At 32.9% G+C, this 17,827-nt stretch overlaps 1 protein-coding gene across 3 annotated transcripts in view; it reads left to right on the top strand.

Moving 5' to 3' along the window:
• FAM172A (family with sequence similarity 172 member A) overlaps positions 1-17,827 on the top strand; it is a 421,563-nt gene that overhangs the window by 98,055 nt on the left and 305,681 nt on the right. For all 3 annotated transcript variants that reach the window (XM_036846745.1, XM_036846746.1, XM_036846747.1), the window contains 2 exons: positions 1,096-1,161; positions 6,270-6,461. In XM_036846745.1, coding sequence (XP_036702640.1) covers positions 1,096-1,161; positions 6,270-6,461 — 258 coding nt within the window. The remainder of the gene's footprint in view (positions 1-1,095; positions 1,162-6,269; positions 6,462-17,827) is intronic.

The following is a 17,827-nucleotide window of genomic DNA, read 5'->3' as shown; positions in this document are numbered from 1 at the left end:
TACTCCAGACATCTCTTTCTTCACTTGCTTTGCTTTCTTTAATAGAAATAGTGTATTAGTTTTCTGTTGCTGCTGTAACAAATTACCATAAATTTAGTGGCTTAAAACAACACAAATATATTATCCTACAGTTCTTGAGGTCAGAAGTTCAGTATGAGTGCCACCAGACTAAAATCAAGGTGTTGGACAGGCTTTTCCTTTCTGGAGTCTTTAGGGGGAGAATCCATTTACTGCTTCTTTGAGTTATTGGCAGAATTCAGTTCCTTGCAAGTATAGCACCTAGGTCTTGTTTTCTTACTGGCTATAAACTGAGGATTATCCCACCTTTTAAAGGCCACCACATTTCCTGGCTCATTGTCTCCTTCCTCCATCTTCAAAACCAGCAATGGCCTGTCGAGGCCTTCTTACTTTGCATCTTTCTGACATAACTGTTCTGTAATCTTTTACTTATAAGGATTTATATGATTAAGTTGGGCCCACTCAGGTAATCCAGGGTAATATCCCCATCTTGGGTTCTTAACGTTAATCATATCTGCAAAGTCCCTTTTACCATGTAACATAACATGTTAACAGGTTAACAGGAGTTAGGATGTAGACATCTTTGGGGAGCCATGTTTCTGCCTAATATAACCGGTAGTACTAACTGGTGCCTGGCTTTGCTGGATCAGTTTTCCTTTTCTGTTTAGAATACCTCTGACTTTTCCCTCTTTGATTCATGGAATACAAAAGAAGTGTTAGGATTCAGCAGAGTCATGATAGTACTATATTAGATATAATACCTATAGGGAAATTATAGGGAAAAGAGAATTCTAGAAATACTGAAAAAAAAAAGAAAATATGCTTACAGAATATTGCTTTGTAAAATAGAAAGTTCTTGTGTATTGTTGTGAGTTTATATTAACTATTTTGAATCCTTAGTATTAAGGTCCATAGTTATTCAGTACACAGCAGCAGGAAGTAAACCAGTAAAGAGCCTCTTAATTTAGTATGAAAATATTCCAAGATAGATATTCAGAGCAATAAATTTTAATAATTTATGTGAATTTTGATAATGGACAACATTGCATTTTAATATGTTATTTCTTTCCTACTTAGATCATCACGAAGTATGTATACGAGCTCCTGGAAAAGGACTGTAATTTGAAAAAAATATCTATTCCAGTAAGTCCAATTTTTAAAAATATTTATAGTTCCAAATAAAATAGTTTTCAATTCAGAAGAAAACTTTTGTTTTAGGTTAACTGTGATAAGTTTAAATGTTAAGATCCTAGTGTTTTGATATTGATAAAGATAATATTAAATTCCTGTCATTATATCTCATCTCATTGTGCACAATTGTTCTTAAAAAGTAATATTCTTCAGTGTAAAGAAAAACTGATTTCCAGTCTTTTTTGAAAATGATGACACAAAGGACTACCCTTTCCTCTACCTTTTCTCATTTCATTGGTATAATTTATTTTTACTTATTTATTTGAAGTAAACCAGTGTTCCTTTTCTTGCATTAGACATTCACCATCGCTTTAATTATTTCTTGATTTTTAAAAAATTATATGTTTTATTTCTGTGTTATTTCCTCTGCACATCCCCAGATTCACTACTGGTGCTTCCTGTCGCATAACGCTACTCACCTCTTTTTTGGTAGAACACTTTTTTGAAGTTTTGCACATTTTGCCATTTCAGAGTGAAAAATTTTGACATTTGTTCTGAGATTCAGCTTCTCAAAAGAACTTTTTTGTTTTTTAATGGAAAACATGAAATTTTAAGTGTTTAAATGAAGAAATAGTAACCTTATGTGTGTAATGATGGTAGACCAGATTAGATGATCTTTAAGGTCCCTGACAACTCTCTGATTTTACAATCTAAATGAATCTCCAAGACTTCATGGAAGTAATTTATTTAAGGCACAAAACTTTGAATATTGATAATTTTGTTTACATGAAATTTTGCATGAAATTTTAAAGTTCTTTGGGCAGTGTTATTCTACTATGAATTGGAGGGTTTGAGGATTTTTTAATGCTATCCATCCTCCCAAATTAATTCCATAGGTTGATTTTTTTTAAAAAGAAATCTATTTTATATTTAATTTTGTATAGGCAACCTCAAGTACTAGGTCACATTGTTAATCATTTATTCATTCATTCAACAAATATTTATTTTAGGGTACCAGGTACTGTTCCAAGTGCTAGTGACATAGCAGTGAATAAAATATTCAATATTATTCCACGTGATGACTAGGCCAACCCTTGTTTTTTTGGAAGCTTTCCTTCCTTTTGAATTATGTGAAAACCAAGATTTTAGTATCTTTTTGGGAGTGAATATAAAAGTCTTTTTTTGGATTCAAATCTCTTTTAGTTTTGACTTTAGGTCTAGTGTCTTACTCTATTAAAACTATATATTGAATTTTGTCTTCTGGAAAGTTAAGGTAGAATTTTGTCACTTTGTCCAGTCTTCTTTTCTTGTTAATTCTATTTCTTTCGAAGTTTCTGAAGAATGATATTTAAAGAGCCTTAGGTTAATTCATTGTTACAGCACAATTAATATTGAGTCCTTTAACTCTGTAATACTTCTAGTTCCATGGAACCTTTAAACTCACTTTAATTCCCTAGATTTCTAGAACAAATTACAAGATAATTGGCCATATCTCTCATGTTGTATGATTGACTTTCATTAATTTTCTTTATAGAAAGCCTAAGATTAGATTTAGAAGGACTTCAATTATTTTCCTCTTTTTTAAATTTAGACTATAAAGTTACACAGAGGGAGCTTTACATTATATGAGACCTATAACAACCTTCATGTCCATTTTTGGTTAGTAAAGATTCCCTAATTTTATAAACATTAAAGAAACAAAAAAATTTTATTTTAGGAAGTTTATCTCTCCTTAAATTATCATCACATATTTTATATAGTTGTGAATTTTTCTTCCCTAAGTATTAGTTTTCTCCTGAGTTCTCTTAAATCCCAAAGCTAGCAGTGAGAGTGGGGTTTTTTTGTTGTTGTTCAGAGTCTTTTTTTTTTTTTACTACAGGAATACCACCAAACTTTTTTTTTCCTGATAATAAACTAAGTTTTAGTGTTATAGTTGAAATATTCAACAAGGAAAGAAAAACTTTTTTTTTTTTTTAAATGACAGCACTTCGTGGAAGTCCATGATTTGACAGATTGTGATCATGTCTCATGTTTACTCTCCACCTCACATAAATAGGTACAAAATATTCTCCATTTTAGTATCTCACACTTGTGTAGAATACTGGATACGTGAATTTAACTTGACTACAGATTTGCATTCAATTTATTCCATCATATTTAAATAAATATCAAAATTAGTGATTTTCATAAGTATCCCAAAGTGAATTGTTAATTGCTAAAAATTGTTTGGTGCAGTCTCACTGACCAATTGGCCTTTGAGGTTGATTTGTCTCTAACATGAGGCGGTACACTGGAATGACCTTTATGTGTATTCCTTAATGAAAACTCATCTTAGTAAATTACCATTGTTTGAAGATAAATGGCCTTGGAACAACCATTTCAAAACTTAAGTTAATGAAGGAAAAATTATTTTATTCATATAGACATTTTTCTATTTTAAATTAGCACTAACTTTACACAGAGTAAATTATAGCCACCAGCTGCAGAGTCACAGTTCTGCATTATATTGAGATGAATATGTCAATGACCAGCTTAAATACTGTTCTTATTCCTTAATCATTAATACCATTACATTGTTCATTTTCATTTTTTTTTCCTTAAATACTCTGATGTTCTGATATTTTCAAAGTCAACATATCTGGATGTTCAAGTAAAACTTTTATTCATTTGTTCATGGCTACCTTAACTTGTAGCCCCTTAAAAAATTCTTGAACAGTGGTATAATATAAGAAAACACATGTTTATCTTCAGAAAATAAGTACTCTTCCAGTTTTAAAGTGATTACTGTGGAATTTAAAGTGCCAACATTCCATTGCTTAAAAAATTGACTCAGGTGCTTGGTAACAGGGGACTTAGTATGATAGAAAAAAGAAACAGTGATCAGCACCTGCTGGAAAGTCCATAGCTAGGGGTTTTTTCATTAAGATAAACAGATGTCCATTTCCATACATTCCAGAATCCATGAAGGCCTCACTGACTTTAAGAGGCTCTTTTATTTGTGCATATTTAGACATACTTTTTGGTAAATGAATGACTGGAAACCTCTGTAGCCTCTTTTTTATTTTTCACTGACAGCTTTGCTTTTTAATTTTTTCTTCTGTTCTTATTACCATTTTCTTTTTTTAAGCCATTTTAACTGAATGATTCCTCTGCTTTCATATAATGTTCCTAGGTAAAAGGGAGTTTTTCTTCTCAGAGTTGGTTTTCGTCTGTCTCCCATCCACTTTTCTTCCTCTATGACTTCAGTCATATCCATTGTCATCATAGTAATTTGTTTATTCTAGACGTCACATGCAAGTGAAGCTAATGTGGTAGTGTTATACTTCATACTTCTCTTACTGCATATTTAATTACTACTAATAAAGATACAGATATGCCATTTTAATTCTAAGCATTGTGTAGTTCTTTAAAAATTCTTTGTAGTCATGCATTCATTTAATCTTCCATTTGTGCTTTCTGAACCAGGCAAGTATTGTAAGCAGTTAAGAGGACGCATTATTTAGTTAAATGCCTTTTATCTAAAGGAATTCACTAGTGATGCTTGATAAGATTCTTTATTCCAAAAGTTCATTCATTCTTATATAAATGAGTGCCTACAATGTGCCAGCCTTTCTTCTAGGCATTGGGAATGTAGCTGGAGACAAACAAAGGTCTATGCCTTCCTGGACTTACATTCTAGTGGAGGGAGCAGATGGTAAATAATAGAATATTATTAAAAGCATATTAGATTGTGTTATGTGCTATGGAGGAAAATAAAACAGAGAACGGGACTAGGGAATTTTTGGGGAAGTGTTTAAATGGGGTGGTCAGAGAAGGCTTCACTGAGAAGATGGTATTTTTTTCTTAAGCCCTGTGGCCGTGCTCTTCTTACTGAAATAATTACCTTTTGTGCTCTGTTTACACAACTGGCTAAGCATCTATTGCTGACACCAATCTGATTGTTTTAGAAATAGAGAAATTTAATTTTTTTTTTTTTTGTCCCAGGAGTAGTGACTGGGAACATTTGGAATCCAAGGCATTTTTTGGTATTGAGGTTTTTTCTTTCTTATTTTGGTAATTTTATGAACCTATATTGTTGATGAAGTGAAGTGCTATTGCATTACCCAGCATGTGGATTGACTTTCTCTATTTGAGGAGGTGTTTATTACCAGCTGTCAAGATTTTAACTTCTGGCTCTGACCTGGTTGCACAAAGGCTGCCATTCCTAGTTACTTGCCACTGCTGATGTGGAATACCACTCAGTGCATGCCATGGCATATGAAATAAGAGGTTGGGAAGTTATCCCTTTCTAAAAAGTCTTTTGAATCTTTCAAATCTAAATCATACATCATCTAGTTTAAACCTAACTATTAAGTGTAATCAAAATGACTAAGAATATCCACTTTTCATACCATAAATAACTAGTACATAAAATAAGGTTATCAAAGTATACAAATAATATTCCTTCATAAAATAATTGTTATATAATCCTGTGTTCATACTCTGAATGAAATTTCAAGGTCCATTTACACAGAACAGTTGGTGTTTGAATTTTTAAATAGTTCCCTCTCCTACTGTTGTTAAAAGCTTAGTAGTTTTCCTTGCTAATATATGGTTTTCCAATATGTGTATTCTCCAGCTGGGTTCTTCTGTTTTTTATTGTAGGTGCAGCATATTTCTATTATAACTTATAGGCTTAATAGCTGTGTGACCTTGGGCGAGTTATTTAAACTCTCTAGGCCTCAACTTCTTCATCTATAAATGAATATAATAATAGTGCGACCTTAATAGAAATAATATTTTTAAAACATTTAGCATAGTATCTAGATCATAGGAAGCACTTAGTTATTCTTATTTATAATGATAATATAATACTAAATATACAATAATAATGGAGAAAGTCATATTTCCAGTATTTTTTCATATTTTTATATGTTTAAATTACTATCATGTCTTTTTTTGCTCCTCTACCTTATATATAATTATCAATCTCTAATGAAAATTTTATTTTAAAGTTTTTTTACTTCTATAATTCTGTAATAGTCATTCTATAATTTATAGTAACCATTAGTTGTTTTCTCATTTGTGTCTATACCTGATCAGAAAACATTTATTTATTATTTAATTTTTTTTAATTACAGGTAGATGCCACTGAGAGTGAACCAAAGAGTTTTATCTTTATGAGTGAGGATGCTTTGACAAATCCACAGAAACTGATGGTTTTAATTCATGGTAGTGGTGTTGTGAGGGCAGGTCAGTGGGCTAGAAGGCTTATTATAAATGAAGATCTGGACAGTGGCACACAGATACCTTTTATTAAGAGAGCTATGGATGTAAGTGCAATTTCCTTTATTTTTTTTTTTTTTTGGCATTTTATAGCTCTGTTTTAGTATGTGTTATAAATTATTTTATCATGTCTTTTAAAAACTCTTTCCTAAACATAGTCTTATCTTTAAATTGTTATTATTTATTTTATTTGTAGTGAAAGATTATTCTGTATTATTTTGCCTTTACAACAAAAGCAAAAAGGCATCTTAAGTATACAAAGATTTAGATAAAATCTTTGAAATGAGTATTTTCAGTTCTAAATTTTTTCGTTTCTTATTACATGAAATATCACTTAAATTATCAAATACTTATCAATATTATTGAAAATACTTCTGAAAAAAATCATGACTGCTTTTGTAAATCTTTGCCTACCTGATTCAGTGAAGTTAGAAACTAAAGGAAATCTGCTACCTTTAAATTAATATCTTATTCTTAAAAAAAAAAGAGTTGGAATAACTCAGTGTTTTTTTGTCATTAAAATATAAAAACAAAAAACAACTCTTTAGAGCCCACAAATGCTTTAAGAATAAGACAAAGACATACAAATGGTAAATTGCAGTATTTACTGAATTACTTTATTCTTACTTGAATTCATACTTTTTAGAAATTGGTGTTTTAAAATTGTGTTCAAGGTTTTCTTTCCTGTAGTGGTGAAATTTCTTTTTCTGACCTAGCTTTGTTACATCTTAATATTTGGCGACTTGTTTTACTGTCTCATTCTTAAGTTCTGCAATGAATAGTTACATTTTGCAAAGTTGGTTTTCTTTCACATATAAGCAGAGATTTTCTTCAGAAAAAAAAAGGTAAAATGACAGCTTTACTTATAAAAGGTTAATATAATAACAGAAAGTTATCATGTATGCTTTATAAGAGCTACATTATTACATTTTTGTAATTAAAAGTGGAAAGAAATTATTTGATACACTTATGATTGCAAAGGTCAAATATATGTTTCCTACTTTGTTAACTCTGAAATGATAAGATTAAAGCTCAGCCCAGCTCCTAAAGAATATTTTGTTAATAGATTTTGAGGCCCTTAAAATGCTACAAGTAGAATTTCATAGGTGAATTGTGTATTTTTTTTTTCAGTCTTTATGGATGTGCAAAGAACACAAAGACATTACTTTTGATTGGTTGCAAACTTCGACAGTGTGTTTTTTGGTAGAATTTAAGTAACTAAAATAAATTTAGTTTATTTTGAAGTAACTCAACGTAATGTTATTTAAACTGTTTCATATTTCAGGTTATGAATAGTGAAATGAACTTACTCTCTGGCACATTAGTTTGTGGTTAGAACAGATGCTGTTGATGTATTTTAAGAACTTCACATGTGAAATGTGATCACAATTTGGTGAATATTTGAACATACAATTTAGTAAAGAAAATCAGATGTTTGTACAAACACGTGCTTGGTGAAATACTTTATGTAAATTATATTGTCTGTGCTACTAGATCAACTAAGCCTTTCCCATTCTAGAATATTTTATTGTTGTATAGGGTTTTTTGAAGTGAAAGAGTATAGGGGAAGCCATCCCAAATACCTTTGAACAGACTATCTGTTGAGATCCTAAACAAGAGGGAGGAGGTTTATCAGTAACATTAGAATAGTCAGTCATTTTGTTCTTTTAAGTAGGAATAGTGTTTGGGGGATACCAGCATTTCATTGCCTTGCCGTTTTTGTGCTTTTCTCAATCAGAGCAGCTCAGGGTTCCTTGAAATAAAGCAGCTGATTTCTAAGTTCTTTAGTATTTAGTGTATGTTGTGTACTTTGAAAAGTTTAGTTTATATACTTTATTCTCGATTTTATGAACTTTATTCTGGTAACTTTCTACATGGTGAACATTTAAAAATGGATATCTCTTTTTAATTCAGATAAAGTGATTTTATTACTTTGGCTTTACTTTTTCATGGTGTTTCTCTGGTAATTCTTCAAGGGCTGCTCTGTGTTTGTGTGTGGCTGGAGGGTGCGGAGACAGGTGGGGGAAAGGATGGTATTTTAGGAAGCAGGAAGAGGAAGACTAATAGGGAAAAAGAAGCTGTCTCATTCTTTTTAATCAGATTACTCCTACGTGTTTTTATCTTCTGGACTTTTTTCTAAAATTGTATTTAAAGAAATGTTTCCGTAGTTTACAAAGGACTGGGAGCCACTACTCTGTTTTCCATGGTCTGTCAATTTTCATATCACAACTAAAGTAAATTCTGATATTTTTCAGGCCAGACAAGATTATCTCTACTCAGTGTTGTTAATAATATTTATGCTATATCCCTTGCAGATTTTTAGTATAAGATTAAAGGTCCTAAAATAGGAGTCATATCATGGTAAGGTTAAAACTTTTTTCCAACACTAGAACCCTGCTTCAACTGGAGGTTTTGTAAAAAAAAAAAAGAATTGTGTTTGAATCTGTGGAGCCACTTGGGTTGAAGCTGAAGCGAAGAATGGAACCACCCTCACAACAGCCCCGGAGGTTTCTTCCCTGACCCTGGGGCTCCACAGATGACAGTTTAAAAACTACAGATACTCTAATCCTTGCGGTTTAGATACTCAAGAACTTTATTATTAAAAATGTATTAAGATTTCTTGTTGGAGAAATAGTACATATCAGATAAATGCCCTCAGTGCTTCTCAGGCGGCCATAGCTAATATTTTCAGTGCTTAACAATCTTAATTGCATAATATATTAATTGGAGTAAGAAACAGTATATCATATAGCCAAGTACTAATTATTCAGTGTCTGATTGTGCAGTTTGAGATTTTCTCATACTTATTTCTTCTTTGATCTTTTCAGGCATTTTAGTTGATCTCTATAAAAAAGGCAAGGAAAATAGGTGACAATTCATTTCATTACTAATTGCAGGGGTGGTACAGGCATACAAAATTTAAGGGGTCAGTCACTCTCATGACGTGCAGTCCTTGTAGGACCCTGAGAGTGAGTGCCTCCTTAAATTTTGCACCGTAGACACATCACCGATCTCTCCCTATCCAGGCTTTGACTGATTGAGATGTATATACTGTCAAAAAGTTTTATGGGGAGCAGTTTGGAAGCCCCTGGTCCATAAAGTCAAATTTTTACGGTGCATCAGAATCACATGGAGGGCTTCTTGAAACAGATTGCCCTGTTCAGATCCCAGGTTTTAATTCAGAAGGTCTGGTTGGGGCCTGAGAATTTACATATCTGAGAATATCTCAGGTGATGCCAATGCTGCTAATTGGGCACCACACTAGAACCACTGGCGTAGGTAATACTTTCTGGATTGGTTGAGAATTTATATATACTTTTCAGGCTTTAGGTGTAATGCATAAGGTGGAACTTGATGGCAATTATATTTAGTATGACAGAGGATGAGAAGTTCTAGAAAATGTTTTATAATAAAATCAATGAAGTAAAAGTTTAAATTATAAAGAGTACTCTCAAAATACAAGTGATTCATATCCAACATGACTTAAAATTTTTTAATTTTAATAATTTTATGAGAAGTCCGATAACTTCACTAAGCCTACATTGTTTTCTAATTCCTCATAGCTGGATTATTCAGAAGAATCTACTATTTCCGTAATTACTTACTTTGCATATAATTTTCATACTGTTATATCTAAGTTTTTAAAATTAATGCCATTTTTATCAATGCAATTTATACAATTTGTGTTCTATAACATGGTGGACTGAGTTAATTAACAGGCACTTGTCCCTCCCACTAAACACCCATAAAAATAATGGAATAAAACATAGCAACAACAAAAATATTAAAGACCTAGTTATGTTCAAAAGATAGAAAAAGAATCTTTAAATGCCTGACTACAAGAAAGAACTTAAAACCCCAGTGGTAAATCCCTGGAGGGTGTGGCAGCCCAAAGGTGATATCCGATGAGATATAAGACCTAGGCCCCAAGGGGTCCACAGCACAGCTTTGAGCCTAAGAGGCAGGATCTAAAACTAAGACCCTTGTATATAGCTCGGGCCCTGGAAGCTTCTGCCTTTTTAGTTTTTAGAGGTGTAAAAGTCAGTTTGCCAGAAGTGCCAGGTGGGGTAAATAAACAGCCTCCCCTGAGATATAGAAGCCACAGATCCTAACCCAAAGATGGATTTAGATTTGCAGTTTGAATTTAGACAACTTATTTAGTGTGGGAATCTCAAGCAGTGTAAATTCACGTAAAACTGGATTTTGGACTGATGAAACTTCTGGGTTACCAAGTGGAAACAAATATTAAAGTGCCAACAGCAACACTTTACAACGCAGGGTAAATCCCTAATGAAGAAGAATTTGTAGTCAGAAACTAAAAATTATATGCGGAAATGATTCATTACAAAGAAAAGTCAAGTCAAGCAAAACTATCAGGCATAGTTGAAGAGAGTTAGTAAATTAAAAGTTGGAATTGGGGAATACAGTATATAGAATATAGCAGAGAAAACCTGAGAAAAAAATTATGATAGATTAAAAAGTCATGGAGAATAGAATAAGATCTAATAATCCTCTAATAGATGTTTCAGAAAAGCAATAGAAAAGAATGGGAGAAAAAGCATTAGTGGTAGAGTGTTTATGAGAATAAAGACACAAATCTTTGTAGAAGAAGCATGGCATATCTTGAGCAAGACAGATAAATCTACACTTAAAACTTATTAAAATAAAACTGTAGAACATCAGAGGATACAAGCATATAATCTTAAAAATCAAGTAAGAACAAGTGACATATATCAAAATAAAGGTTATCCTTTCCTAATCCTTCCTCACCTGTTAGTTCTGTTCCCTAGATGTAATAACTCTCAATACTTTTTGGTTTTAATTATATTCTCTATATCAATATTTTAAAATTATAGTGCTGTCTCTTGATTTATCAGGCACTTTCTGTTATGGCAGATAAGAATCTCTTTCCCATTCCCACAGTTTTTGGATTAATTCAGCAATCAAGCTTTACAGTATTACTACTACTTTAGTATTGCTTATGGCTGAGCCAAGTAGATACTGTGGTTGCTATTCATTTCTGCTACAAGTTTATTTTCATAGAATTAATAATTTCCTGTTTTCTGTTTTCTTTGTAATAGTTGTTAATTCTGATTGGCCTCTCTAATTTTTTACATGGTTAAATTTATCAGATAATCTTATGGTTTCATGTTCTTCTGGAGAGCTCTCTTTTGGAACTCTGTGGACTTCTGTCCCAATCTTGACTGGTCACTTTCTAAGCCTGCCTCCCTGTCTCTCTTCCTGGGACTCCACTTAGATTCTCTCTGGTGTTTGACCTCCTGTTTCCTGGATCTAATGACCGTAGCTTTTTGGATATATGCTCTCATTTTGTTGGAATCATCAAAGAGGGAATACGAGATCAATTTTTGAAACCTAGTATTTATGAAAAATACCTTTATTTTACTTGCTCACTTTATTTTCATAATTCATCTAGGCATAGAATTCCAATCTGAATATCATTTTCATTCTGAAATTTGAAGGTTTTGTTTCATTGTTGTTTTACTTGCAGTGTTTTAATTGAAAAGTCCAGTACCATTCTGATCTTGAATCCTTTTGTTTCCCTCCACGGAAGCTTCTTTTCCTTCTCCCTGGTTTTAAGAAATTGAATCATACTGCTTTTGAGAAGGTTTCTTGGTGTGGGTTTTTTTGATTCATTGTGTTGGGGACGTGGTGATTCCTTTCAGTCTATACTGTACATTCATGATTCTCAATTCTGAGAACATTTTTTTTGTGTTGTTTCTTGATAATTTTAATCTTTTTCTGGAATTTTCGTTTGGTTTTGGAGTTCTGGACTGAGCCTCTAATTGTCTTATCTAATTGACTATACTTTCTCTCTTATTTTCCATCTATTTTTGCTCTAGTTTCTGGGAGGTTACCTACTTTCTCTTTTAGCCCTGTAGAATTTTTAAAGTTCTTTCATCATATTTTGTTATGGAGCTCTCTTTTTATTCATTTTGTAGACTTCTGCACAATACACCTGATTTGAGCTCTGTGTCTCTCTCTTCCCCTTCCCTGATCTGATGTCCTTCTAGTCCTTCTCTGGATAAATTTCTCTAATGGAAAAACCACTGATCTCTGACGGGGTTGGCTGCACAATGTGAGATTTTGGCCCGTGTTTTGGTTTTTTGGTTTGTTTGGCTTTGGGGGATGGGTAACTGCATCTTATGTGAACTTACAACTACTGCCTCTGTTTTTAGACTCAAGGCCTACCTCTACTTTCCAAGATAACTGGCACCCCGAATTTTGAGTTTCTCTGAAATTCTGTGGGTGGGTTGGCTTGCTTCTAGTTATTATTTATCTCCAGAGGCTTAAGTTAGAATTTCCTCTGTAATACCAAACAAATTCCATCAGCTTACGGTATTCCCATTAGTTTTGTCCTGATGGGTTAATACCGCCCCTATTTTAAAATATATTTTTATTTAATTTTTAAATGGCAATATATTCACATGGTTCAAGAATCAAATAATATATAAAAGTGTACAGTGAAAAGTAAACCATCCATATTTTTTAAAACTAATATTTTAGTGTGATTTGTGGAAGGAGTAGAGATAATTTAAAGAATTCAGTATAGCATTTTAATTACGTTTTTTATGTGGTTATTCCAATGATAGGTAGTCACTTTACAACACATCTTTTTTTTTTTTTTTTTATTTTTGGCTGCATTGGGTCTTTGTTGCTGTTCGTGGGCTTTCTCTGGTTGCGGCGAGCGGGGGCTACTCTTCGTTGCGGTGCACGTGCTTCTCATTGCGGTGGCTTCTCTTGTTTTGGAGCACAGACTCTAGGTTCGCAGGCTTCAGTAGTTGTGGCACGAGGGCTCAGTAGTTGCGGTCTGCGGGCTCTAGAGAGCAGACTTAGTAGTTGTGATACACGGGCTTAGTTGCTCTGCAGCATGTGGGATCTTCCTGGACCAGGGCTCGAACCTGTGTCCCCTGCATTGGCAGGCGGATTCTCAACCACTGCACCACCAGGGAAGTCTGCAACTCATATCTTTTTAAAACAAATAACATTAAAGTAATTTTCTATATAACAAAATGCTTTGTAAACCTCAGGAGATGACGCCCTTATGTAGCAATATTCGTCAAAGTAGAATATTTTAGGATTTTCTTTTAGAAATCGCTAAGATTATAAGATGACTAAATTGAAGACTACATAAACTGTTGCTTGACTGATATGAATCACATACTTTGAAAGCTGATTTAGAGCTTTTTAGTTTTTAAATCATTTGCTTCCCTTTTAATAAGCAGTAACTTAGCTTTTCTATTCTGGCTGTTGACTTTTTGATTTCTCATTTCTTACTCCATTTTGGGTCCCCTCCCCCCATTTTGACAGACGCATTTGTTAAGCTGATTGATTACAGTTTTAGGATTTTTTTCCACAGATGTACATGGAGCCATTATAGATGGTTATCTAAAATAGGATATGATTTTTCCCAGTAATTTGAGTAATAAATTTTTGGTAACACCTCCTAACTACCGCCTTCAGTTCCTAGTCTTCCAACTAAGTACTGCAAGATCTTGCTATTTTTTAAAAAATTTATTTGTTTTATTTATTTATTTTTGTCTCTGTTGCGTCTTCATTGCTGTGCGCGGGCTTTCTCTAGTTGCAGCGAGGGGGGCTACTCTTTGTTGAGATGTGCAGGCTTCTTATTGCGGTGACTTATCTTGTTGCGGAGCACGGGCTCTAGGCGCGTGGGCTTCAGTAGTTGTGGCTTGTGGGCTCTAGAGCACAGGCTCAGTAGTTACGGTGCACGGGCTTAGTTGCTCTGCGGCATGTGGGATCTTCCCGGACCAGGTCTCGAATCCATGTCCCCTGCATTGGCAGGCAGATTCTTAACCACTGCACCAGCAGGGAAGACCCGATCTTGCTATTTTAACATAAGTATTTGACAAAGTTGGTGACACGGAAATTTTAAGAGGATTCTCGTGGGCATTGACGGTTAGTAGATAGTAGTCAGAAGTCCTGTATCAATATAGGACATAGCTTTTATTTTTAACAGTAGCAGTACCATGTAGCAGCTTATAAGTAGAATATAGTTTGGCAGGGGATGCATGTTTAAGTTCTCAGAGACCTCAAAAACATGATAATTGCTTGGACCTTTTAGATATACTTTTGTTGAAATGATTCATAGACTTTTGTGCTTCTTTAAAATAGTCATTCAGAGTATTTGGAATTAAAGAAATGGTTATTAAAACAAGGTGCCAGTTTTCAACATATAAGATTGGCAAATAAATTGGTAATAAATTATATGATAATACCAAGTTTAGATATTGGTGGGAATGTAAATTGAAGCAATAAGATGGCAGTTTGGGTTATATCTCCCCAAATTAAATATGTGTGTTAATGTGTGACCCTAAATTCCATTTGTAGGAAATTACACTAGAGCAGTAAACAAAGTATACAAAGTATATGTACATGGATGCTCATCACAGCAGTCTGTAATAACATGAAAACTTCTAACTACCTAAATATCCACCAATTGGGGACTATTTATTAAATGATGGTATATTCTTATCATGGAAGACTATGTAGTTATTAAGAAGAATGAGTTATATGTGTGTATATGTGTTCATTTGTATGAAATGATGTCTAAGAGTTTTCCACTGAAAACATAAGAATGAGACTATTTGTTAAAATGTACACTTACACGTATATACATACACCTACATGCATACATGGATGTACATTGATGTTCCTGGAAGTCTATGCAAGAAACCATGAGGTTTCTTCTTTTATCATTCATTTTCAATTTTCCTATTCAATTCTTTTTTTTTTTTTTTTTTTTAGTAGTTATTACTTTTATAATTTTAAAAAGATATTATTTTATTATTAAAATTTTTTAAAGAAAATATTCATGAAATATACTATTATAGTTATTCATTTAACCATTTCTAAAAGAGTTTAAATGTTTGATTATAAAACTACAAGAAACTTTAAATAATTATTGATTTTTTCCCCTTAAAGGCTGGCTGAATTTAGATCACTATAACTTACATTTCAAACCTTTTAAAAGTAAATGCTATTTTTTTTCTATTTGAAACATGGACTACTAAACTATAGGTTGAAACCAAGAACACTAATTCCAAATTTTAAAAGTAAACTTTGAGAGAAACATAAATGAGTCAAAGAAAATATAAGCTCTTACATTATAGTCTTCATAAAAGATTGCTCAAGTCAAGAATTCCAGAAAAGGTTAACAGCTTAGCACATTACTGAACTGACAAGGTATATGAGGCCACCACACCAGCCCCCATGCCAGCAAAAGAAAACAATGAAATGACAGCTCTAGTGTTTGGAGAGCGGTTGTTAACGACAGCTTATTCCTTCATGATTTCAACTCTTGACAGAAGACAGGTCTGCTCGTTGCATCATGGCAGATATATCATTACCTTCTGGCCCTGTCATGAGTGAATTGGGGGGGAAGAAAACGACGTTCAGTTTTGAAAATCCAATTACCTTCTTGAATTTTGGTCACTGTTTCTGAGATAGATGTGAATAAGCCATTCTGTGATGATAGCTCTTTGAATCTAGATTGTTCTCTTGTACTGAACTAATTAACTAATTAAGCATATACTTAAGCTTTTTCTATAGTCAAGTGGAAAGCTAGCTATGACAGCATAGAGAACCTTGATATTCTGACATCATCCCAAGAAAGATATTGCAAGGCCTCTCATGTCTTATTTCTGGTCCTCTACTCTGTGTTTATTCCTGACTTCAAATAACTTTTAAAGTAGACCTAGGCCTTTTCATTAAGTGCAAGAGAAAAAATACTGGATTTTAAAACAATTAGGTACATTTTTACATGAAAAAATATTGTTTATAATCAGAATTTGGTTATAAAATGGTCTGTTTCTCAATTACATGCATATTTGAATTCTTCTGTCTTTTTTCTTGGCTACCTAAGAAGTGACTCTGGGGACTTAGAAAGAGAAAGAGAGGGTGTGGTTTTGACAGTATGCTAAAAGCCTTGGGGTTTATGTATGATAAGAATTTCAGTGGAGGCTGAGATGAGTTTAAATGCACAGAAGGCAAACATAAAAATCTTGTTTAATTTCTGTCATGTTGTTCCCTTTTGAGTCACTCTGATGTCTTTTTCAAATCTGCTTTACTCTTGAGCTTTGTGCTACTATATCCATGATCTGTATTTCCGCCCCCCTTCTATTTCATTTTAACTGCTGATCCCTTTTCTGTGGTTCTTCCTTTAATATCAGCTGAAGCAGTTTGAATTGCTGAATCAAAGCTGTTTTGGGAGTGAGAGAGTGTGTAAGATTGTGCAGGGTGAGATTCTCTGGGGTAGAAGGTAACACCTCCTGCAGTTATAATCAATGCTCTGGACACTTTCAAAGACTGGAGAAGCCATGACTTGCTCCAGGGTTAAACTTTTAAAATAACTTCCCTAGAGAAAAATGTCATCAATAAAATGGACTAATTAGTTGACAATTCTTGAGTACCCTAGGTTTAACAAGAAAAGATTAAAGAGAGGTCAGCTTTGCGTTTCTCACCGTACTTTTGGTTTCGTTTGGTTTTTAGCCTTTATACTTTTGTTTATTTTGAACATCATTTTAAAAAATTACTTCCAGTATTTATCAGTTTGTCCCCTAAGTTATTTTATTTTGAGAACTAAAATGGAAAATGTCATCCTTTAGTAGTAGGAAATAGTCTAAACTTTTACTTGAAATAATCGAGGCAGGAAATTATGAAAGGTAGGTAATTTGTGAAAGTATAGTTTGCACTTTTAGTCTAAGTCACCAAGCTTTAAACTGAATGTACTATATTTAAATAATCACTAAAGTAGTTTAAAGAAAATAATGTTAAGTGAATTTAAGGGTAAAAAATTATTAGTTTCCAGGGGACTAGTTCAGTAGCATTTCATGTGTGATGTTATTTGTTGGTGATTTTTTTTCAACTGTTTACATGATGTAAATAAAAGGCATATTTAAAAATATTAATTCCTAGATAAATTGCCTATTCAATATGATATTAGAAATTCTAACTAATGCCTAATTGAGTTAAAGATTTAATGTGGAAAGACACCTCTATTAACTACCTACTTTTTATTTGTAATATAACTTCCTAAACTAAGCTGGATTTCAATAGTAATTCTGAATAGTAATAGGCTAGTATTTTAACTCTTTTTTTTTTAAAGCATAGGGTATATAGTTTTTTGTTTTCCTGTACATAAAACAAATCACTACTTAAAAATTGCAGTTGTAAGAATTAGGTGGAGTATCTTGGCATACTTTGTATATTTAGAATCATGTACTTCTATATTTTAAAATAAACTTTTATCAGTTTATTCCAAATGTAAATATAATCAGTAACTCCATACTGTCAAATATGCAATCAGATGTAACAATCTTAGGACCTATGTTGTTGCTTTGTGTTTATAATCCTTATTGAAAAAGAGATTGTACCT

Source organism: Balaenoptera musculus, chromosome 3 (genome assembly GCF_009873245.2).
Source record: "Balaenoptera musculus isolate JJ_BM4_2016_0621 chromosome 3, mBalMus1.pri.v3, whole genome shotgun sequence".
Classification (NCBI taxonomy): domain Eukaryota; kingdom Metazoa; phylum Chordata; class Mammalia; order Artiodactyla; family Balaenopteridae; genus Balaenoptera; species Balaenoptera musculus.
The sequence above is the reverse complement of the archived record's forward strand: the minus strand, read 5'-3'. Positions and strand labels throughout refer to the sequence as shown.